Genomic DNA, 25,463 nt, shown 5'->3' on the forward strand with positions numbered 1-25,463 from the left:
CTGCTTAACCTTTGGCTGATGGGTAATCGTACCTGCAGCCTGAGAAGAGCCCGTCTGAGCCCACTGCAGGAAACTCCTCTGCCCGGTTTCCTTTAAAGAACATTTTTATTTGAAGTCTCTATGTTAATAAAGACACAAACAAAGGGGTATTTATCTATAACATAATGAGCATATCACTCTTTCTGTGTTAGGGTCACACTCTGCCCACTTTAAAAAGTGAGGAGAAGAAGCGACGATGAGGAAACAAAAAACAAAGATCTGAAAGTCAGGGAAGGAGCAGCTGGGCCGACAGAAGATGAGAAGAGGAGGAGAAGGGGAGCGTGGCAGCTGCGAGGATGTGGGCGGTGAGACGCTTCAGTTGAGCGCGAGCGCGTTGACATTTTAATGGAATCTATAATACATGCGAAGTGGGTCACTGGATGGGTGTCCCATTTCCACGCCACGAGGCACAAGGTCCCCTCGCCGCCCGTCTCTCTCTCCAAGTTCAGCTGCTCAAGTTTTCAGCTCTTTTCTGTGGAAACACACTAATAAGTGATTGGACAGAAAAATACTGAGTATCAAGTCAACCTGCAGATGGTGTGTCTTTGCAAACCCAGACGGTTAAGTAGAGAGTAAAGCACCAACGTGGAAGTCGGCCATCACTCAGTGAACTGCTTTGATTTAGTGTTTAATGTCTCGACAGGCGTTTCTCTCCCTGTCAGCCCTCGATTCAGAGCAAAACCACATTTTTCTCACCGGAAAATGACAAACACGGGGTTTTCAAAATCAGCTGCACGGCTAAATCCTCCAAGTAGTTTTTGCAAAACATGAGGAAACCAGGTAGCGTCAGGTTCTGCGTGCAGGTAAAGTTCTCTGAGGTCAACAATGTTAAACGCTAGCATGGATCAAAATAATGTTGAGACTGATTAAGATGAATTTGTGATAACCATTTTCTCGTCAATTAGCTGGAACCGAAACAGCGCCTGACTGCGGGTAATATGTTTTTCCATGACTCCGCACATAAGCGTTCATATCTAATTACATCACAGCTGTGGTCATTAAACAGAACTCGTGTTTATTTCATGAGACGACACTTCAACCATGAAATAATAATTCGGTCAGATGTTCGTGTTCAGTCAAAACAGGATGAAGATTCTGGAACAATCTGGAAACACTAATGTGTAAATTGTTCTAACACAACAATCATGTTTGTGTGTGCACACATTAGTGTAGGTGGAACACGAGACTCATTTCCTCCCATCAGCCCAACCCTGAGCCTGGTTCTGCCCAAGGTTTCTTCCTGTTAAAAGGGAGTTTTTTTGTCCCGCTGTCACCAACTGCTTGCTCTGATTGTGGGGTTTTCTCTGTCTTTCTATATGGTCTTTACCTTTCAATATAAAAAACCTAGAGGTGACTGTTGCTGTGAATTGGCGCCATATAAATAAAATTGAATTGAATTTGAGCCTGTGAGCCTGACAAAATCGACTTAACTTTGTTTTAATTCAGCATTCCAAGATTCTGTCTCAGTGCTGGCACTAGCATGTCGACACTAGCATACTTGTGTAGTGCATAAATTTCAATAGTAAAAAAAAATATTTGCTACCGTACACCATTTAGACACCTATAACGCACTGCATGTGCCCAGACTTGACACTTTGGTTCTCAAAATAGCAAGGCACATTATTAAAGACCGCTAGCAGGACTATAAGCAAATGTTTCATCAAGTGGCTCACTGATTCATGCACATTTGCACACATTTACCTTTGGCAGAATTCTGACATAGATTTAGCCATGTCACGAAACGTGTGCTAGCTAAACTGCTAGCTAGCAAATGTGCATGATTTAAAATCCTTGCGGATGACTCAGCCTCTGGTCAACGCATGAGCAGAGGTTGTCATTAAGTGGCTCACTGATTCATGCACATTTGCACAAATATACCTTTGATAGAATAAAGATTTCTGACATAGATTTAGCCATGTCAGGAAACGTAAATGATAAATGGTCTGTATTTGTATAGCGCTTTACTTAGTCCCTAAGGACCCCAAAGCGCTTTACACATCCAGTCATCCACCCATTCAGACACACATTCACACACTGGTGATGGCAGCTACGTTGTAGCCACAGCCACCCTGGGGCGCACTGACAGAGGCGAGGCTTCCGGACACTGGCGCCACCGGGCCCTCTGACCACCACCAGTAGGCAACGGGTGAAGTGTCTTGCCCAAGGACACAACGACCAACACTGTCCAAGCTGGGGCTCGAACCGGCAACCTTCCGATTACAAGGCGAACTCCCAACTCTTGAGCCACGATCGCCCCAGATGTGCTAGCTAAACTACTAGCACACCTAAACTACTAGCTAGCACACGTGCATGATTTAAAATCCTCGAGCATGATTCAACCTCTGCTCAACGCACGAGGAACCGTGAGGAAGTGTGCATTCAAGACGATGAGAATGTCCACTGTGGGCTTCTGTGAACAGCGCTGAATGTAGACAGCCTCGTTTCTGAGGAAATTCCACAGAGCACCTTTAAATATCAAGACTGATATGGAAATCTTCTGACAGAGAGAGACTCACACTGATGCACATATACAGTTAAACACGGTGTTCTTCAAACTGTAATGAGAAACTTCTAAAAGCCTCCTGTCGTTAAGGCTAACAGAACTGATTCAGTATTGATTTCATCCTCGGTGTCATTACCCCGTCTGAGCTCTCTCAGCTCACCTCACATATACTCGTGTGCCTGTTTGACTACAGCTGTCGCTTTCACAAAAGGTCCTTTACTTCACGCTTTGTTTGAAGCGACGACTGTTTGATCCCGCCGTCCCGAAGACGAGGAGCCCGCTGGGACACGTCTCTCCCTCTAGCAGGCGTGGTTTGAATTCAGCTTCAACTGAGAGCTAAATTGCTCTCCAGTAAACACAGAGCAATAAATCAGGCCGTTACAACTTTGAGATAAGAGGCATTTCCTAATTCAAAGCAGCTGGAAAGTAAAGATGATTCGCACCTCGGCGGGACTTCCGAGATGGGCCTCGATAAGAAAACGCGCCTTGGACCGCTTTCATTGTTCTGAGCTTCCTGTTTTGATGCGCTGCCAAGGCTTTCCGTTTTCAGTAAACGATTATTGGAAGTCCACACAGACCAACCAGATGGCCTGCGGTGCAGATAGTCGTAGTCAAAATGTAATTTAACAGTAAAATCTGTGACCTCCTGGTGTAATAAGAGCCGATACAAAGGAGACATTTAGATGTGTTTGAAATGAAAAACAAGAGCCTAACAGCCAATCAGCTGGAAGGAAAGGGGCTTTCTACACAGAGCTTCACTGAAGCTCGCTGTGATTCGTATCGACGTAGCTGTCACCGTTACTCTGGGTCAGGCTAACAGAGGGCCACATTAGCGAACATGCAGAACTGAGATTTCAAAGAGGCTTTTGATGATGAGCTGGTTAAAGTGCAGGTTATTCCCCTCTAACTTCTTTTAACCTCGGCTTCCTCTTCCGCTGCTGGTGAAGAAAAGCAGCAGGTATTTATAGATGCTCTTCCTCCACACAAACACTCGTGACACCTCTGAAAGGTCGTAGCTGTTTGGGCTGCCACGCCTCTTAACCGCTGCATTAATAGCAGACGGCGTTCACACGCACACGCACCTGTAGGACAGGCAGTATATGTTTGGCAGGGCAAAGTGAAGTGCACACACTTTCCTGTCATTATCAACCCATAAACAAACCTCCGGTGCCCTGGCCTGCTGAGACCTCACGTCGTCTCGGTCACACCGAAGCCTCTCGTGGCCACTTTTCCACCTTTGCTCGCTCTCTTCCTGTTTTTCGTCTCCTCTGAGAGTCTACTCCTCTCGCTAATCCTATGACTGTGTTTAGAGTCTTCCTGCTTTATGGGACGTCTGCTATAAATATTGTGACAAACAAGAGTAATAGAGCGCTCTCGCTAACTCTTGACCCTCTGGTGAATAAAGAGTCATGACCGTGACTGAGAAGTTGTTTTCCTCAGCCGCCTCACTGTCAGAGCGTTCAACACTTAACACAAATAGATTTGGACCCCAGGGAGGAAGTGGGGAGCCGAGACAAATTAAGATCAATACACTGATCTGTAAGTTCTTGACCTCCGGACACATCGCTGAGCTAAATGGATGGCTATTCTCACCATCAATTACTCTTCCACGGAGAATAGAGCGTGCAGTCAAAGACAAAAGGTGCTCGTTGCTCCACATACAGGAGGCGGAGCACTAGTGACACTTGCAGATATGTCTTAAAATAATAAATTAAAAAATAAAAACTGACCGATTGGCACCAGGGCCACCACTAGGGGGGGACCGTGGGGTGCCTCGCCACATTTGGACATCCTGACGTATAATGGAGGAATAAATCTTGGAGCATTGTAACTTTTTCTTTTGTTGTGTTGCACGTTTGTTGTGTTGCTAAAATCTGGCCCGTTCTCATCTCCTCATTAACAACACTGTCCCCTGTTAAATAATAAAAACTCAAAGAAACTCCAAAGAGAACATGGTGAGATCATTAGGAGTGTACACGTCCTAAATATCTGAGTTTCGTATCAAAGCTCTTGATGCTGCGTTCACAATATATTAGCTTCGTTTTAAAGCGAAGGTTGATTCGTGTTCAGTGTTCGACTGCTCTGCTGGCAGCACACCTTTCACCGATGTTGTGCTACTGTGGTTCTGAACGCAGGCCAGAGTTTAAAGGTTTTTTGGGACAGGTGATCAGTGAGATTACCTGTTAGTGCTCTGTGACGTAGTTTCTTACGGACTCTGTTTCCTGTCACAGCAAACACGTATGTTCACACGTCAGAGGGTCTGAAAAAAACAAAAGGACCAGCAAACAGACGCTTGGTCACCTTTTTCAGATGCAGGGACCAGAGTTGTGAAGCAGTCCTTATGCAAGACCTGAACTGAGGAGCCTTTCTAAGAGTTCTGGACCCTCTTAAATACTTTCTGAGAATGTTATTTGTCTTGATGTTCATTCGCTGGGTGGCAACCCAAAGGTGGGGAAGCAGCAGCAGCTACAAACGTGAGGGAACACGTGAGGTGGGCTTCAGTACAAAGCACCTCACAGATGTGCTGCAAATGTAGGCAGCTGAAGTCTCGCTAACTGGATGTGTAGAAGGATAATCAGCTGAGCCATCAGCTGATGTGGGACCGTGGCTGAGCTTGATTTCTCACCTGAACAAATGCTATGTTCAATGAAACCAGGACAAGGACTGACAGCAAACCTGCGTGATAAATAATTCAGCTTTACTTTGATCAGGAGAGGGTGGAGACAACATCTGGGGAACAACACTCGGAAAACAGCCCGAGGCGCTCAAACCTGGGCCTCTGCCTCTTTTAGTGAAACTGGTCACAAGCCGGGTGGCAACTAAAGGCTCACAGTTCAGCATCACTGTCTTAGAGCTGTTCAGTCCTTTGGAGAAGTCCAATAATATCTGTTATAATGGAGCAGTTTGTTCCTCTGATGTGTAACTTTCATTTGCTTTACATTATAAGATAAAGACCTACAATCACACAAAATGCCAGGGGCCTAAAAGTAGTTTAACCTTTGTTATTATGGTAACCTACCCAGAATCCTCAGCTGTGTCACTGCACCATGCAAGCCGAAGAACATCCACAGCGGGCGGGAGTTGTCCACGCACACCTGCATGCCCACGTTGGCGCCGTTGTGGCTGAGGATGACCTCCCCCTCCTGGTTGACCAAGAAGCCCAGGATGTCACTGCTCTGTAGAGGCGTCGGCACACGGCACACCGCCCAGAACTCCTTCCTGTCCACCAGGGCCTCGGGATTGTAGGGTAAGTCGCTGGGGCGCAGCACCGCCGGGTCGCAGGACGTCACACCGTAAGACAGAGAGCCCGAGCGCGCCGGGCTCGACTTGGTGACTTTGATGAACACTGTCTCGCCGATGCGCAGTGGCCGGTTCGTGAAGACCAGCGTGCGCTCTTCACGCGCGTGCTCGGATCGCGCCACCGTCTGCTCGTCCAGCGTCTTAATGTGGGCGCCGCGCAGCTGGTGGAAGTGGAGGTCGCTCTCCAGGGTGGACGGTAGGAGGGAGGACTGCTGGGAATTGAGGGAGTTCTGCGGGATGGGGCAGCTGGAGGAGGAGGAGGTGGAGGCCAGGTGGAGGGTGTGGCGGTGGGAGCGGCTGTGGGCTGGGCCACCGTCCTCCTGCTGCAGGTTGAGGTCGCACAGGCTGACGGACAGGCGCGAGTCGTCCGCTTCACGCCGCAGAGAGGAGGAGCGCACCGTGGTGAAGGAGCGTGGACGCAGGCAGTCTGCAGGAACAATCTCGCTGTCTGGAAGAGGAGGAGGAGAGGACAGCGGTTTAAATCAGCACTGCTGAGTTTTGCTCTGATTAGCAATTTTCCTAAAGCCTGCGGGAATGAAGTTTGCAGCTCACCAAGTCTGAACAGCACTAAGAGAAGGGCTGAATCTGCAGCTGGTCTGACAACATGATAACGATAATAAAAGAGCAATTTCATTTCACTAGCATGAGCTGGTAGCAAGGTAGGGGTGATTACTCGGTGCTGAGGCAGAGTGTCGGGAAGTGTGTTTAAAGGAATTAAAGACAGTAGTGGGTCGCTCCTGCATCTGCACAGGTGTACAATGCTGCACGGTGTCAGAGAGCAAGGAGGCTGTGTGTGTGTGTGTGTGTGTCAGTCAGCATGTTTACATATCTATGTGGGGACCAAAATCCCCCCCAAAATTATTAAGGCTCAAAATGTGGTTTTCTTGTCAGGGTTATGGTTAGGGGGTTCGGGAAAGCATTATGTCAATGAGATGCCCTCACTAAGATATGAAAACAAGTGTGTGTGTGTTGGGGTGTGTGCTGGCTGCATTCCTTGCACTCCATAGTACAGTATCACTCCACAGACATCTATTAATATATACCAATACATGTCTTTAATAGCAGTGTAGTGGCCACATACAGACAAACGCACACCTCTGATAAACTCTCAGGTTGCTTCCCATCCTATGCGCTGACTCAGCTGCTTAAAATAACATCCTTAATGTGCCCTCCCACCTCGCCCCTCCTGGCCTGGTGGTAGGGGTAAAATTAGCCCAACACGCTGACAGCGCCCAGCTCCTCAAGCTTGGGTTTGTGTGAGATGTATTTGCAGAGCTGAACGCCAAAGGAGACCAAGATGAAAAAAGAAAAAAAGAAAATGACCTCCTGTTCCTCTTAGATGATACTGAGAGACCCTCAGTCAAAACAAGAGGCACTTATTAAAACAGTGGGCTGGGGAGGTGCAGGAGGTCCAAGGATGAGAAACAGCCACCGACGGTCTCTGGAGAGTCTCGAGTCCTGGTCAGCTCTATCTGTCCAGGACCTGAGAGCTCTGACTTCAGATAAACCTCTTAGCCCTAATTACCAGGGCCGCAGGACGGGCTGCTAACTGTGAGCTGCAGCGGGGAAACCAGAACAGCCAAGCTTCTTATGATCCCACAGCTGACAGGGACACAAGCCAAAAAGGAGACAGAGTCAGGACAGTCCCATTGACAGGGCCGCCCGAAGCAGGAAGCCTCCATCATCAGGACCGAGTAAATTTGAGATTAGCTTCAAATTGTGGAATTAATTTAACTGATTGAATCAGGTTTCAGATTTACAACTGTTCATACAGAAGCGTAACACCGGCAGTTAAAAGCAGTCTAAGGTACCGTGACATACAACACACAGAACTAGGGATGAGACTCAACATGCTGTCAAGGATAGAAACGGTGTCTTTATGTCCTTTACGTCCTACAGCGGACTCTGTGTGAAAGTGCCAGCACAAAACCTCTCTTTCAGTCTCAAAGCTGGTCTCATCCTTGTCCTCCACTTTACTGGAATTTTGTCCCAATAAAAATGGAAACTGGATGTAAACAAGTCTAAAAAGCAGATCTATCCTTCAGGTTGATCAGGCCCAGTGTACATGGAAGATGGACATCACCAGTTGGTTTTTCCTACTGGAAACTGGAGCATTGAGGTTACCCTCCAAAGTCTCGCTCCATTTGAAGGTCTATTTCATTCTAAATGTTAAAAACACATCAGATTCACAACAGAGAGCAGAGATCAGAAAAGTGTTTAATGAGGTCATGAATGAAGTAAGAGATCATTTTTGTGCCTCCACACCCAGAAAACCTGCCCTCTGCTGACAGGGTGAAACCATCGCATTGGCTCCACTGTTCAGGCTGCGCGCCTCTGTTTCATACAGCCGATGCTGCTGGAGTAAACCGACTCATCCCCATCAGTCACTGACCTTTAAACTCTACTGCTGCTGGCACAGATGAGATTTTCAGATCAGTTTTCAGGTCAGCGACCAAGATGCAGACGACTGGATCACGGCATCATTGCATACTCTGGATATTGTCCAAATAAAAAGGTGGAAGCAGAATTCGTCCGTCTTCTACCTCCTTTGACTTTCATTTGAATCTGTTGTTTTGGATAATCACTGACACATTTCAGAGTTTTCCTCATTCCCTGATCCAAGCTCCACCGTCACACCTTAATAAAACGATCACCTAAGAGGATATCTCACTCATCTACAGAGACGCTGACTGGCATCAAATATCAGTCTGTGATATGTTGGAGTGAAGTGGAGATGACAGCAGTCTGCTCGGCGCTCCATCCTCTGAGAGTTACACGTCTGATTTTCTGCATCATCGCTGAAATGCCGTCTGATGAGATCGTGCGCTGTAAAGCCGAGACCGTCGTGTCAGTCGTCGATTAAAGCTAGCTGCTAACTCAGACCGTGACGCCCTGTGATTAATGTTTAATGGGACTAAGGCCTTGTAATCGTGCTAATTGATTTCTCAGCGAGGGATAAAACGGAGAGGACAGTGCCTTTGGTGCACAGGGCGACTCCCAAAGACTGCTAATCAACCATTAAACACCTCTGCTCAGAAGCGTGCAGCAGTTTCCCCAGAGTCCCCGAGGCTAGCTGTAGATGACTAGCTTGAATTTCATCTACTTTCTCAGCTATCAATCCCACACTGATGGACTCTCAGCCTCCATGAAAACCAGGGCTTAGAGGAGATTCTGTGCAAATGAACGGCCTGACGACGTGTGGATGTTGGGATGTTGGGTTTTAATTGAACAGCTCAATCAGCCACGTAGTCCATTTCTGGATTTTATGCAGTTTCCTTGGAGCTTCATTTGCTGAAGGGAGACCTTTAATGAAGCAAAGACTCCTTGATGAAGCCTTACATTTCACTCACTGATGATGAGGGAAAGCCTCTCCTTTTAGGCATGCCGCCCGGTCGCTCTGACTCAGTGGGGGATGTGAATGACATCACCAAACCAAATTGCGTGCCTCTTGCAGTTATCTGCTGCCCATCAATCTGTCGCAAATTGGATTACGATGGGACAGACTTTGTTGCAAGACTTCCGGGACTGGAGCTGATGATGGCATGCCTCGAGGGAGGATAACAGCGAGAGGAGCAAAGCCGGCAAAGGAGGGGGTGGTGCTGCCCGTGACGGTGCTGGATTTGTGTAGAAAGGAATTGATGGAGGCTTCCAAAGAGCCGCACATCATCTCCCTCTCTCGCACCTTCAGTGTCGCGCTGATGCAAATGCAGAATGTGTGAACATTAACCCATATACACGGGAAATTTATTTCTCTAAAAAACTCATCTTTTATCAGCTTTTCCCCTGTGAAGCTCCTCTCAAGGTTTATGTTCCCTTTTACGTCTCACTCTCTTCCCCTTCCTCCCTCACTTTTCAAAGAGCAGTCATTTCAAACTCATACCAGATTGGGCACAGTGTATTCTTCTGTTACACCCCGGCCTAGGCAACACTTCTCTCTGCTTTTTTATTCATCAAAGGCCGGAGAGACGGAGCAACGCCGTACCGCATGTGCTCCTAATGCTCGTTGTTAGCTTGGGAGGACAGAGAGAGCTCTGAAAGGACTGCAGAACATTTACTGTGTGTGTGTGTGTGTGTGTGTGTGTGTGTGTGTGTGTGTGTGTGTGTGTGCCCAGCATGCGTTTGTGTGCCCGTTTGCGACCTCACCAGCTGCTGCCCGCTAATCATGGTGCACCTGCGTTTTTAGTCGATACAGGCCTTTTGTCCTATTGGTCCCTTTCAAAGCCGCCACTCACAGATGCTCTCCTATTGGCCGATGCCACATTTTCTTCACTTTGCATTAAACACTGCATTTGTATGAGTGTGTGCGCTCACGTCTCTCTAACACTGCAGCTGCTGACTGTGAGCCTGGAGGAGCTGGAGAAATGAAGCAGAATCACCTGATTCTTCACTTCTGAGTGAGCTGCAAACCAAACGTAGCACCTGTTGGGCTGATCTATCGCGAGTGCATAGACGGGAATCGGTGGGGTGGGCGGGTCAGTGGAGAATGGCAGCGTGCCCGTTTTGGCCCGCGCAGGCTAGCACCGTAAATGTTTTTAATTAGCGAATAGCCACAAAGCAGGTTAGCTAATGCTGCGCATGGGGAGGCGGATAGAGGGAGAGGCTGGCTTAGCGGCTTTGCTAGCCTGAGCAGAAGGAACGTGCCAGGGGTTTGAGCCGGTGTTGGAGAGAGGGTGTGGGGGGCTGGAGGTGGAGGATTTACTCTCTCTCACGCACACAGTCTATCTCACAGGGCTTATCTTTATCCACAGTCTGTGGAGGGTTTCATCTGATGTCAGCAGAGATGGAGAGACTGAGAGGGGGAGCTGGAACTCGGAAAGACAATGAAAAGAAGGATCCTGAAGAGATTTGAAAGCGAGAGAAGAGGACTCGGGGAGGGTGTCTGCAGATGTGAAGGGAACTGTCCAGCTGGGATCAGCTAAGAGGGCTGGAAGGTATAGCTGGATATCCGGGAAGCTTTTGTTATGAATAGATAAAGCGGAGTGAGGGAGACAACACAGAAAGAGGCAGCGTGGAGCTCGGCAGTGACCGACCTGGGGATTAAAACAACGCAGACCGACTGGCCAAGCGAGAGAGCGAGCAGGATATAAAACAAGAGCAAGAGAGGGACAGTAGAAGGGAGGGATGGAGTCAGAGGGGTCTTTGTGCTAGATGTTTGGGAGTTCTTTATTCCCTGGCACTGGCCCAATCCCCAGTCCCCAATCGGGCTGGGAGGCTTTGAACCCGGGGCTTTTCGAAAGAGCAGCATGCTCTCAGGGCAACACATGGCCATAACAAAGAGCCGGGCAAAATGCCCGGTAAGTCACAAAAGCCCCGTCCCTTAGGTCATCGGCAGAATTCAGCATGTGCCGCCGTGTCTCTGCCAATCGGCATGCCAAGACCTCGGCGCTAATAACCTCCATCATAAGGTTCTTATAATAAAGCCCCCCAGTTTTATTCCCATGCTCGCACACGGAGAAAGGCTAATTATTACTGCGAGGAGACCGACAGCCCCTCCACAAACATCCAGCACTCTGCTTGCACACATATGGAGGAGAGTGCATTCATCACTGTTGGAAAATGAACCATCTAATGTGAAAGGTGCTTCTTTCAGACCAGCTCACAGGATTCATGCATAGCTCTGCTTACTTTTAGTGTCTTTCAGCTAATGTTTAGACTCACAACTCGTTCACACGTCGTTTCCAGCCACACAAAACATAAATGTCTGTCGGGGTCACTTCCTCTATGAGTTTAAAGGTTTACTTTATGCTTCTTGTATTCTGTGAAACCCTGACGAGGTCCACAGCTCTTAAAATTTACGGGTTGTCTATTCTTAGACCTGTTTTTTGTTTTATTGGTGCATTTCCTTCTTTTGGCATGTTTAAAAATCTAACACTTTAAATAAGCTGACAGTCCAGGCTCTGTCTAAATGCTGGGACATTTGTCCTTTGAGTTTTTCCACTTCGTCCTAAATTTGTTCACATCCATTCTGAGAGGAAACTCGGGTTCCCGTCGTCGGCTGTTTGTAGTGTTCTCTTTCCTTTTAAAATGCATATTTAAAAATGTTTAAGGTTCATTTTCAGTCACCATTATTTTTGGATTATATTTCAACTTACTGTCATTTTTACTCTCCATTTAGATTTAGGCACCCAAACTGTTTGGTCAGGGCTTAAAACACCTTTTCACAGACCAAATACATAAATCCTATTTTTAAGTATATGTATAGATTATTCCGACTCATGTTGTTACAATGACAACATTAAAGGAAATGTAGGAACATCTAAACATGGAGAACAAAACGAGAAACATCAGCACTCAGATAAAAAACAGTGACTTATATCAGTTATTTTGGAATAACAACGATTTTCATTGCTAATTAACTAAATGGTAAATATATGGAAAAGCAGTAGCAAAGAAAAGATATCACTGACAACACCTGTGACACTGATGAAGTCCGTGAACTTAAAATAGAGACAAATTTGACATAACAGTGTGAAAACTATCCAAGCGATCCTAGTTTACCTCACAGGGTTACCGTTCAAGCATTAAAGCCTCCTCTGGGGGATCGTTACAGGGTTTAAACTCCTGTTTACTGTTGGAAACTGTGCTTTTCAAACCAAACCTGGAGGTGAAAGAGAAGCTAAACAGCAGCTGCAGGAAAAGGAAGTGGGGGAGTGGTGGGCTCCAAGGTGGCTTGCAGATGTGCCGTAACTGCTTAAACAGTACACCCACTGTGAGATGTGTGGAAGAGCGAGCCGAGCCCAAAGTAACACTACGCTCGATTAAGATACCGATTCCCCAAAAGACTCGGAGGGCGACTGAGACTCTGGCAGCGTCTCCACTGAGCATCGCGATCTGAACTCCGTTTGGTCCGATTTTACCCAGAGTTGAGAAGAATCAGTCGACATGAATCTCGATGAGTCACCGCTACTTTACCCCTGTTAAAAGTTCTCTGCTGGACCGCTCAGCGCTTACAGAGAGCCCGACTCAGCCAAAGCACGCTCATTTGAAACGAATCGTAAATGCCAAATCATACAAATCCTGTTTACTCTTCTTAGCCTTTGAACTCTCTCACCAACAGCCATCATGAATTATACGCAGCTAGGTTTAGCCAAGAAACACAGCGTTGCTAAATTTGCTTTGCTTGGTGTCTTGAGGTCTTTACAACACTGAACCCACTACATTTCCTAAATGAGAAGAGAAAAAGAGCAGATTTACACCATCTTTTCTGCTTTGTGTATTTTTATTGGAGGGCCTGTGTGAAGCGTCAGGATTTGTAAGTGCCGCTATTAACTGGGAGGCTGAATCCTGCCAAGTCAAACACCAGCGCCAGTCAAGTGCTCGCAGCAATCAAATCATCATTTCACTGAAAGCAGTCGGTTTCTCCCAGAAGTAGGGGAACCCGCGCCGCAGAACTCAAACACAGCTAATAGACTCCTGTCACTCCAGAAGTTGGCGGAGTTCCTGCGTCGGTGCCAGAGTACAGTACGGAGGGAGACAGAGGAGATCAGACTCGGTCGCTGTGTCCGAAAGAAAAGAGTGTTTATTATTCTCTGAACACACTTTTGGACTTTAATAATTAAGATTTGTCACGTCTCATCACGCGGCGTTCTCATCTCGTCATTCGATGTATAGAACGTTTTTCACTGCAGATAGTGTGTGTGGCTTTGGCAAAAGAAACCAGACTGTCTTCTTTATAGACTCACTCGGTGAGTCCCACTTTCTTCCCACTGTGACAAACAGACCCTCATGCAAAGCCAAGAATCTAGCCCCGCTTTCATAAACTTCTTCTAGGGACCAAATTCTAAGAAGACGACCAGGACGAGGAGCAGGGAGGTTTCTGGTAAAAGGCTCGAGAGTTTCCGAAGAAAAAACAAGAAATATTCTTCTACTGCTGAATGACAGCAAGTTAATGAAACATTAGAGATTTGACGGCACAGGGTAATGTTGTCAGATGATATCATTAGAGCAATGCAATAGAGCTAAAACAGCAGAGATCACAACACGAGATATCTGGAAAGTGGTGAAAGCTGTTTTTAGCCCACTGATATCAAACAGACTGAAACAGTAAAACTACCAGCATGTTCATTACGCCAGTTTGCAGGGAAACTCTTTAATGTCACATTACTTCTCAGAAGTCTTGAGTAAAGTTGACGACAGCGTCTGAAGTTTATCCGTGTTTTGCAGTGACTAATCAGGTGTCGGACGTCAGTGTTAAACGCTGCCAGATGCGAGCTGCATTTTATTTTGACAGCTCCAAAGAAAAAAGACAAATATTGTGCCTTATCACCATTTCCAACATTTTTAACATCAGTCAAGGGAAACCTGCTTTCAGCTGCTCTTCCACCTGCTTTCCGAAGCAAACCTGCTGCAAAGCTACCCGGGAGCACATGAGCGATGCAGTTTCTATCAGAGGTGGCATCGCTCACTTTAGCCTCACCGAGGCTGTCGTGTTGCGAACGGTTCAGAACGGGACGACCCCGCCTCGCACGCCGACACGCTGTCAGAGATAAGCTAGCTCTGACACATCTCGTGAAAGACGTAAACAAAGAGCCGCTCCTGCTGCGCCTTCATCCGTCAAAGCTTCGCACATTGTTTTACTCTCGCTGCACTTCTTTACACCTCGTGCACATCTGTCATCTTTGTACAAAAGCACAGCTCTGCGGTCTCTGCGGAGTCGTCCTGCAGAATAACACGAGGTTACGTAAGCGAGAGGAGCGTGCGGCTTTCAGCACGCCACTGCCCCACGTTTCATGGTTTAGAGTTTAAAATCAGCGCCACCTTCATAACTGCAAGTGTTTTGAGTGACAGCAAGTGTTTTTGCTTCCTGTTGGCTCAGTGGGACCTCATTCTCCAGTCCAAAGCTACCCCGTAATTCAATCCATCACTTGAGGAAAGCTGAAAACACTGCAGATATCAGAGGCTCTTTGGAGAGTGTAACTACAGCTTTCCTCCATTCCTCTCTTCCATGTTTTGTATGAACTAAATTAACTGCTGTGCTTCTTTGGGGTGACAGCTAGATTGGCCAACACCTACTCTGAGTCAGCCCGGTCGAGAGGTGTTAGCGACCTTGAGGCTTTGCAATCAGACTTTATTCTCTCTCGTCCTTCAGGGAAGTCCCACAGAGGGCCCGTCTTGATTAAAGCTCCACAGTGACTGACTCATACAATCTGAGTCCTGCTGGCTTCACAACAGCTGGAATTACTCAGATACTCAACCTCCTTCCCGATGTCAAGTAAAGTCCTGCTGTGTGTGTGTGCGTGCGTACGAGAGTGACGGCTAACCCTAGGAACCGGGAAATCAGTGTATATTAAACTGCCTTTGTGGCTCGTTGGATTTCAAGCCTGTGGGGACGGCTTCGGTCTGCCCAAAAGATTATCCTGGCAAACCTCCACAATATTGTGTTTGCCCCGTTCGAGCCAGGTGCAGTCAATCACTCGCTACCCCAGGCTTCTAAGCGGAGAAGTAACTATATCTGACACCTTTCTCTGCAGCAGGAGCCTAAAATACAGAGATGTTTGTATGCTGCGAAGGCTCCAAACTTTCCTGGCAAAGCAGACTGACGTGAAAAGAAATCACGTGTATAACAAAGCTGCGTGTGTGTACACGTAGTGGAGTCGCTCCATCATTTTTATGGCCCAGCTTCATGGAAGGTGACAGGTGAAAATCTTAAAATTGCTCTCGTCGCGCTCGTGGAGGCGTGAAAGCACTAAATCGCCCCCCCCCCGGACTCTTCGTGTGTGGTGTCGCCCTCGTGGTGATTACTGCGGGGCAGACTATCGTATGACACGGTTCCCATTTCAATCGTTCTACATCAAAGTCATCCTAAATGTCACCTGAGGTCATCCTCCGATCCTGAGCCGACCTCAGAACAGCCTCGAGGTGGTGAACAAACGACAACTCGCAGCCCACTGAGGCTGCTCGACACGCTGGCCTGGACGTGGTAAAAGAAACGTTTTTCTAACAGTGGGATCAAATTATGACGATTAAGCTTCTCTAAAATCTCACTGACTGAAAATAGAGAAAAGATGTTTTGTATTAACATTAGGTCAGATGACCTCGTTTAATTTTAATAACAAACTCACATCGCAGTGTTTTGCCAGATTGAACATAAAGTCAGAGTTTTACACTTATGTTACTGAACTGCTCCCAAAGAGAAGCACAGCGGTCTCAGGACAGAGAAGTGTCTGCGTGACAGAGGAAACAGGACGATACGCACACTCTGCTCCAATAATTAAAGCAACACTTTCATCAGAGCATCAAGCTATTGATCTGGTATTTTATGAAGTAGCAGCACGGGCTGTAAATCAGTTTGAGCTGAAGTTCAGTCAGGTTCCCTAGAGGGGCAACAATGACACAGGATGATTTTCCAGGTGGATTTCACGGGCACTTTTCCCCTTCTCATCTTTCCTGACTCTCTTATCACTAGTTTTGCATTTGCCTAGAGTCCATGTGGTGATACCAGGACCCTACAGCTCCTCCGGGATGGCACATCAGCAGCAGGCTTGCTGTGCCCCAGGAGCATGGAGACAGGCCCTTAACCCATCAGCAGACACAGCATCTGCTCCTTTGTGCAAAGAGGAACATTATGAGCACTGCCAGAGCTACAAAATGACCTCCAGCAGGCTGCTGGTGTGAATGGCTCTGACCACATGATCAGAAAAAGACCTCATGAAGGCGGCCGAGGGGCCGAAGTCCATTAGTGGACGCTGTGTTCAACACCTGGCATCCTGAATTGTCATTTACGATAAAATACCAGAATTGGCAGCCCTGTGCTTTTCACAGGTGAGAGCAGGTTCACCCTAAGAACATGTGGCCAACGGGAAAGAGTCTGCATAAGCCTGCCTGTAACATCATTCAGCATGCCCATGGTCTGTGGAGGCATACAATGTTAACCTACAGGCAGGGACGACATTTTTAGACTCATCGTCAGGCCCTACGCAGGGGGCCCTGGGTTTCCCTCGGTGCTCCACAATGCGCAGCCCCACATGACGAGAGTATGCAGGCAGCTCCTGGAGGATGAAGGAACTGATACCATTGACTGGTCCTCACACCTGACCTAAATCCAACAGAACTCCTCTGGGATGTTTCAGTCCATCCATCACCACCAGGTAGCACCTCAGACTGTCCAAGAGCCAGTGATGCCCTGGAGCAGATCTGGGATACTGTCCCAGATCCCTGATGATGTCAGGCATGCATGTAGCCACTTATTAAACGGAGCAGCTAATATTAATTGTCTGTGGGCTGTAAGAACGGCAGGTGAGAGCACTGAGCTGCAGAGCAACAACCTGGGAGCACCTGAGACAAGACCAGCCTTGCACTTGTTTTACCATTAGTCACAATAAAGCAAAGCACCTGCCTAAGGTAAGCGTTCAATAAAGGAAAACAGCCCTCCAAATATGAACTGACAGTCAGTAAATGCATCAGAGTCATTAAATAAACTGGGTGCCAGTAACTGTGCAGCGTAATGAAACAGCTGGAAGAAGAAGCATGTAAAGTGCTATGAAGACAGGCAGAATGGGTGATTTGGAGAGATACTGGAGGCTTTTCAGTGCGTTTGAATCACTGTCCCCACTGAATGAACACACGACCACAGGCTGCTGTACGTTATGAAACTGTTGCGCTGCATAAACAAGCTGTACGGTTAATCCACCACAGAATTTTAATTCATTCTTTATGTAGCGAGGATTACAGCATTTCCAAGCAGGCACAGTGAATAATCTCACGCAGTGCTGTTAGAGACGGACGTGGAGAGAAAATAAATGTTATTGATCTGAGAGGGGACTCTGGCAGGTGCGCTGTAGCTTGGTTACAACTGTGAACATCACAAATTAAAATAAAAAAAGGGGCTTAAAGATAAAATGTACACAACTGCCAGACCAAATTGATCCAAGACAGCGATTAGAGTGGCGAGGACTACAGCTACTACTGTAGCTGCTCCATAAATAAAGCCTCGCATGTGGCCTGTGCAGTAAAAAGGTTCCTGAAACGCACAGAAACGTGATGCACAGAGCTGACACAATTGGCCTTTCACCATCACAAAGATGGTGTCTGGTCTGGGTGATGCATTTCTCTCTCTCAGCCTTTGGTAGTGCCCCCCCCCTCTGAACAGGCCCCCGTTTATGAGGGCAGATGTCAGTCTGTAGGCCCCCTGAGACTCACTCTGTAGGCAGCCCTGCACATGGCCTGACAGTAAAAAGACAGTAAGGATGACTTAAGCAGAAGGCTTAAGGGGAGAGGACCAGTTTCTGGTTAAAACGGTGCTTGAAGCAGTGTCTTCGAGGGTCAGGCATCTCAGAAAGATGTTGGACAGAGAGTTTAATCACCCTAAAGCTCCGGGTGCTAAGCTCAGCTTGTGCATTTGATGTGCATGAACCCTTTTTTGAATGTTCCTTTAAAATGAAACAACCATTAATAACCATTTTTCCTCCCTGCAAACACCGACTGAGTAGGAAAAATGTTGCAAACGGCAACGAGACTTTTAGCAATTATGGTGTAAAAACAGAGAAAACAAAGAATATGGATTCCCCTCATGCTCGGGACACTACACATCCGCCGCTGCCAGCCTGGAGGAGATATTGTCAACCAGCACAAATACAATCAAACATGGGACATGTGACCCCTGGTGTATTTTTACAACAGCATCCGCTCTGAAGGGGAAAACAAGAACGAGCACACAAGTTCCCACATCAAAGCCACGGCCATACTATCCTGTGCTATGTACGCAGGGTATGCATGCTAAGCTACGTAGCATAGCTGGATAATGCACAACAGTGTGCCTCCGCTGCTCTGGTGTAAACATGTGGGCCAAATATTTCTGAGGCTGGCCGAAGGCTTTACTGCACACAGCAGCGGGGTGAGTAACCTGTAGACATACAGTAAACAAAAGGAGAACTCACTTTTTCAACAGCAGTGATGTTAAAAGTAAAAACACCAACATGAAAGGTTGTCTTTACACCCGGTTACTTTCTTATCACTTTAGAGGTTTTTCAAAGTGACGAGAAAAGAAGGTGACCGTGGCTAAGGTAGATACAGGTGTGTCATCCACCAATCAGAAGGTTGGTGGGTCTCCGTACTGCTCCCAACACATTCACCTGACTGTGTATGACATCTAAAGCAATATGTATTGGTACCATTCTCCAATCCTTATCTTGGATGTTGATGCATGCAGGGCTAAGATGTACAAATTAAAGACTCTGAATTGAAGATTTTTGGTGATCAGCTGTGAAAGAACTTTTCTTCAAGGTTATTCTAGAAGGACAAAAGCTAATTACTCATGAAACGCAGCACTGGGGCTGGATTAAGCTGCCTGTGGGGACCGGTGGACAAAGGCAGCTGGGCGCTCTTATTGAACACCCACCATTTTCCAATTAGTTTGGTAAATCTTGACTAAATAAAGACGGACTAAGGTAAAAGCGCCATGTTTGAATTCTATTAACTATATTTAAATATTCTGACACAGAGCCCTTCTACATGGCAGGGTGGTTTGATCTTTTATAAACAGTTATTTACTTTGTTATTGGATGATATGCACACCAAGCCCATCAAGACACGCCTCATTCCCTCCACCATGTTCTTACCTAGCAGCTGCACGCCGCGGGTCAGGCCGTAAACATCAATGAGGGCCCAGAGGGGCTCGGCCGTGCGGACCCCGCTGAAGAACAGCATGGGACTGGACTCGTTAATGCGGTAGAAGACTCTCCCTTTCTTGTCCACCCAAAAGGCGATGACGTTGCCCTCGTTGGCAAATTCCTCGGGCAGCGCCTTGGCCCAGAAGCCACTCTGAGACACCAGGTCAGGACAAGCGTACTTGGGAAGGTTGTCTGGGTTTATTCTGGAGGGGTCTTTAGCGGTGAAGCCCAGACGCAGAGCCCCACTCCAGCAGCACTGCTTTTTGGTAATCTGCAAAGAAGAAAACTTGTTGGTACGTGAAAAATATCAAATTATAAAAATGTTTCCATGAATAGAAACGTCTGCTTTTTGAGGCTTTAAATCAATAACTGCATCACGTCTATCCAACACAGACAGCGAATTTGAGTTTACACTGGGGGACAAAACCTTTTAACTGTCAAGCTAAGATAAAACTAAGACAACAGTTTTGACAGTTTAAAAGCTCTCAGACACTCGAGAGGAAAAGTGCTCCACTCTGTGAAAAATGTACCTTGAGGCGGACTTGCTCATAGAGCGTGATGGGCCGGTTGCTGAAGGTGATGGCATTGCAGAAACTGGCCTGCCTCTTTGCTGTCTTCTGGGCAAGGTCCATGACAATTTGGGACCCCTTGGCGTTTGGATGGAATAGAAGTGGGCTGATGGGGAGAGGCCCACCGACACTGCCACAGTGGATAGGCAGGCACCTCTTGGGTTTGTGGTGACATCGATGTGACGTGGACGGGAATGGGCCACCAAGGGAGTCTAATAAGGCAACGAGAGACAAAAGAGCAGAACAAAGCCATGAATTTCATTGAAAACAAACCAAATAAACGTCCTAATTAGGAGCAGGAGGTTAGGTTCCAGCAATGCAGTTAGCATCTGATGTTTGTAATTCAAAATGTTATCACACAAAATGACATCAGATAAGGAAATATCATCTAGGATTTGGTTCTTTGTTGATTATCTGTGAGTAGAAGAGTAATAAGCTAATCAGCAATAATCACACTGGGCCTGCAGGCTGAAAACTTTCAAAAACACATGTCCAAGACAAATGATGCTCTTTAGTTACTCACAAAATGAGCTGTTCCCAGACAAACAGCCATTCTGAAATCTAATGGCTGCATTACATGGTCCGCGTTGGCCGTGAGACGCTCTGTTGGACATCTGTGACCACAAATTCTCAGTAGAAGCCGTGTGAAGTATGATGCTGTTTGAACATATTGCATATACATTATTTGACCCAATTAACACTGACGTTATGGTATAATTCTTGCAGTCCAATAACCAACCAAACAGGTCAATTGCAAGTTTCTAGCAAGACTAAATATCACATATCGCGCTTGGTCATGCACTTCAACCCAAAACCCGGGAAGCAGTTCGATGGCTGCTTTCCGGTGGTGAAGAAGACTCGCAGAGGAAGGCATGACTGACTTGATAATTAAATGCATGGGCAGCAGAAGTGCCTGAATGGAGTCCGAGTGAGAGGAGTGTGACCGCAGCACTTGAGCAGCTACTAGAAACATGCACTTGAGCAATTTTCACAGATTTTCCACGGCCACTAACCGCCAGGTTAGAATGACTAAATTAGTATTCTGCAGCTGAGCTGAGAGGAAGTTTTTAGCTTTGAAGGAGAGAATCCTCAAAATTCGACTGATCTGATATTCAATACGTTACCATTCTGAGATGCTAAATGCCTTCCAGAAGTTTCTGTATTTGTGTTTAAACATTCCAGTATTTTGTGGTTATGGGGTATAATCCATCTTCCTGATGTACCCGCTTTCCCTCGGCTTGTCAGGCCCCCGCTTACATCAGTTAGCGATTAGCGTTTTCCTCACCTGACCAGCTGTATCTACAAAGACTGCACTTGTATCCTCTCACAGCAATAATTCAAAGCAATACCAACTGTGATTGTAAGATAAGAGATCTATTGAGAGTCCTATTGCAGACTCAAAGCACTACATGTTTCATAGCTGTGTTGCATTATGGACTACTCGAGCTACTGTCAGCAGAGAAATTGGTCTGCTGTCTCTTCTTTCATAGATTTCTCTGGGTATGATTTGCCATCTAGAAAGAAATTCCATCTCCTCAGGTCTGAGCGATTGATACATCACAATAAACATCAGCAAATCCTGATGTTTATGCTGAATGTTTCAGTTTTTCCCCACCAAACTCCAGTCAGCTGTGCTGAAAATGTTTCAACACAGAAATGCCTGGCTACGTACATATTGATAGGAGAAAGAAACTGTCGTCCATCAGTCCACTACATTAAATGTACAGTGTGATTCTGCCTCTATTACAGCGTTTGAATATGAAAAGAAACTGTGGCAGGTGCCTCATTACAAAAATTGCCAGAATTATATGATTAACATTCAGTTTTACAGAGGCCTGCCTGATTTGACCAGACCCTGAAACAATGAAAGCCAACTCAAGGGCAGCAGCAGATGTCCTGCAGAGTCCTGATAAGTCCACATATTTAGTCAAAGACAACAGCACGCTTTGTAGTCCGTCTTTGTGTTTGTCTGTGTTTATCTTGTAATAACACTACAGTTTTACACAGCATGTCTGCTATTCTATCTGGCCCCGAACTTAAGAAGACGGCTGAGGCCTTTTGTCTTAGGCAGTGCTACAGAGGAGCGGCTGTTGAATGTGGTTCACGTGGTCCTGGGCAGTTTGAGCTGAATGAATTAGCGGGCTCTAAAGAGGCACAGCTGCTGCAGAGAGAAGGGGCTACGTGTGAATTCATGTTCCTTAGCAACCCGTGGTATCTAAAGGTCTTGATGGGCTCACTTGGCAGCCATCAGTGAGCTTACAACAGATGCCTTTTGTTTATTAAGACACAATAAAGTTATATTTATAGTCTTGCTTGGTTGTGTTTTTCCAGTCAAACAAACAGGAGTACTAGTGAACACAGAAAAAAAGCATCCATTTCAGGTATCTGTGGGTCAACGGTTACGTTTTGGAAACGCTGAATTCACAGCTGGTTTAACTTCTGAGCGAATATCAAGACTACACGGTATCCAAGTATCTCTCCTCTTCATGGTACTTCTTCCTCTCCAAGGTAACATGCGCAGCACTCGTTTAGGCAGCATCATGAAGTCAAGCTCAGCTGTAATCCTGGCAGATCAGCTCATCTCAGTGCCAGCCCACATCGGCTGATGTCTCAGCTGATAAACGTCTATACATCCAATTGGCAAATCCCATACAGGCCATAGTATTTAAGCTGCTTCTGCTGCTGCTGCAGAAGAGCAAACTCAGGTAGGCCGGAGTGTTGCGGTGGTTAACACTGTTGGTTCACAGCAAGAAGGTCCTGGGTTTAAATCCACCACCTGGCCAGAGTATTTCTGTGTGGAGCTTGCACACCCATGTTTGTGGGTTCTCTGCAGGTACTCTGGCTTCCTCCCACAGCCCAAAGACATGCAGTCGGTGCGGCAAGGTTAACTGGTGACCCTAAACTGCCCATAGGTGTGAATGTGAGTGCAAATGGTTGTCTGTCTCTGAGTGCTAGCCCTGCAAGACACTGATAACCTGTCCAGGGTATATCCTCCCCTGTAATCCTGAAATGAATGAAGCATGGATGGATGCGTGTGTGGGTAACCTATCAACATACTCAGGATATGTACTTTAATGCAATTCTTAGATAGTTCATGAAACACAGTGATGGCACTGCTTTAAACACAGCAGCAGCATAAATATTGCCTTCACTATAGAAAGTCTTAAGGTTGCAGCTGGCTAAAAAAATGTTTCTTGTACCAGCTCCACTTAAAAATGCTGAAATGCATGATAACTTACTGCTAGTCCTACTTGATTTGGATACCAGTCGCCTGCTGTTCAGATAGCTTCTTTGCAGAAGCCCCCCCCCCCCCCAACATTGGCCACTGCACTCAGACTATATGGCTTAAGCTTTGAATTTACTTTTGACCAAATATCGACTATTTCCCCACTTAGTGGGCTTTGTTTAAGGCTTGCTGTTTGTTGAAGCTATCAGAAAAACAAAGCTGCCTCGAGCAGCCCGTCTCAGTCGTCCAATTACCTCAGGAACACAAATCCTGGAGTATGCTCATGTCCTCAGAGCCCGAGATGTGACCCCTCAATGTAAATAACTCTTGTTGACTACAGTCTAACAGCTGCCTCCGCTAAACCCGTTCTTGTGCACACAGCTTTATACTTTTGTTATCAGTGAAGAGGTTGTTTTAAAAGCCTCATAGGAGCCATTTTGCCAAAGGTCAAGGATGTCTTATTATGAACAAACAGGGTGAAAAGCTTGTATTCCTCTGCCCAGGAGTGCAGAGGGTTGTTTATCCCACTAATGACAGCACATGTGTGACAGGTCCGATCGCTCGTCACAGTACACAGACAGATAATACCGTCATACTGCAATGAACATCTCTGCGGTCTCATCATTTCATTCAGGTGGATGACGAGAGGTTTTTTGTTCAACTCAAGCAGTTTCCCATGCTAATCGAATTTTATGTGTCCAGAACACTATTCAAATATTTGCTCCGTGTCTAGTGGGTACATCACTTCCTTGTTCTGTGGAACACCCGCAAAAGCTGTTCTTCAAATGAAATGTTCCTGTGAGGTAACAGCTGAGCTGTATTGTGCCATATAACCCGCCACTCGCTGGAACCTCGGCCGTTCATTCAGCTGTGCAGAGATTTTGAACCATGCGCTGCATAAAATGATGAAGACTAATATCCAGGCTATACTGCTTCATATACAAAGGCAACATATTGCATTAGCAGTGTGTGCAGAATCACTTTTCTGCTGTGATACACACTTTGTGTCCAAAGCCTCAGACCCATCTCCAAGGGGGACTAAAACAAACCCTGACCGGTGTTTGCACATGTCATTGACCCAGATCTCCACTGATACGCCCAATTTTAGCACCATGGAAACACGATGAGGCTGTATCATTCAAAGCACAGGTAGCCCACATACCAACCCACTCTCTGCACTTGTTGCCATGTGAAGTCCAGCTTGAAGCTCATCCTGGGAAACATTAGAGAAAACACAACCTCGCACACAGAGTTACTTTTGTGACTTTACGATAGCCCATCAAGCCTTTAAGCAATGTGGGAACATGGGAATAACAAACATGCAGACTGGTGTAGGGTGTAACGTCAAACACCAGATCCTTACAGGTTTACATTTCCACTCAAGCTTATCACAGTTTATTTATGCACCTATTAGAAGTAAATGAGCATTAATATACTGGTGTACTTTGGATCACTCACCAGAATCATTTGTTAAGAAAACACAAAGCGGACTGTTTAGCTTCAGCTCGTTCTCTCGGGATAACTGCAAACATTACAACACAGGGCGGATAAATAAAATCCATTTCATCTTTACCAAAACTTCACAGGTGGAAAACGCTTCTCCTTTGCTTCTTTTTCAGATGTTTCTCTCTGTAGATCAGCTGACAGCGTCATTTAAAACACTGCCAACAAGCCTGGAGGGCAATGACAAACAACTTCTTAATGATGTTTACATAGCAGTGTCTGGATGATGCATTTAATCGCACTGACTCATGACAAAATGCCATTTCAGTCTAATGTAACTGCAACAGTGAAATGAATCACACGATAACGGCGACAATTAATCACATGCATTATCATTTCGGCAAGAAGGCTTTACGCGTTACAGTACAGGTACAAGAACAACATGCTGTGCCTCTTACAGAGTCACCCAGAGTGTTACGTTTCCTCTTATTACTCATCTCCAAAGTTGCACACATGTGTGACAGATGCAGTCAGATCATATAAAACTCAACAGGCACCGACTGCTACGGTAGCTGTGGCTGCTACTCTACCTGAGGGCAGGTACCAGGAAGTCACTGCATCGCTGGTGGCGACCAAAAGATCAGAAATGTTGTTAAGGAACATCGTGAGAGATCTGTTGGTCTGTGACTGCTCAGATCAGTGTCAGGTGATCCCGTCCAAAAAACAATTTACTTTGGATTAGCTCAGGTAGGCTTTTTTCCCTCCTTTAGCTATAC

The 25,463-nt window shown here is 46.4% G+C and overlaps 1 protein-coding gene across 4 annotated transcripts in view; it reads right to left on the minus strand.

The window, feature by feature from the left end:
• neurl1aa (neuralized E3 ubiquitin protein ligase 1Aa) overlaps positions 1-25,463 on the minus strand; it is a 68,163-nt gene that overhangs the window by 9,623 nt on the left and 33,077 nt on the right. For 2 of the 4 annotated variants that reach the window (XM_026169669.2, XM_026169670.2), the window contains exons 2-4: positions 19,980-20,230; positions 19,399-19,720; positions 5,562-6,290 (exon numbers count right to left, since the gene is read on the minus strand). In XM_026169669.2, coding sequence (XP_026025454.1) covers positions 5,562-6,290; positions 19,399-19,720; positions 19,980-20,230 — 1,302 coding nt within the window. Of the gene's footprint in view, positions 1-4,722; positions 4,803-5,561; positions 6,291-19,398; positions 19,721-19,979; positions 20,231-20,541; positions 20,676-25,463 lie in introns of all 4 variants that reach the window. The other 2 variants (XM_080302625.1, XM_026169668.2) reach the window with 2 other exon arrangements.

The sequence above is a fragment of the Astatotilapia calliptera genome, chromosome 6 (genome assembly GCF_964374335.1).
Source record: "Astatotilapia calliptera chromosome 6, fAstCal68.1, whole genome shotgun sequence".
NCBI lineage: Eukaryota > Metazoa > Chordata > Actinopteri > Cichliformes > Cichlidae > Astatotilapia > Astatotilapia calliptera.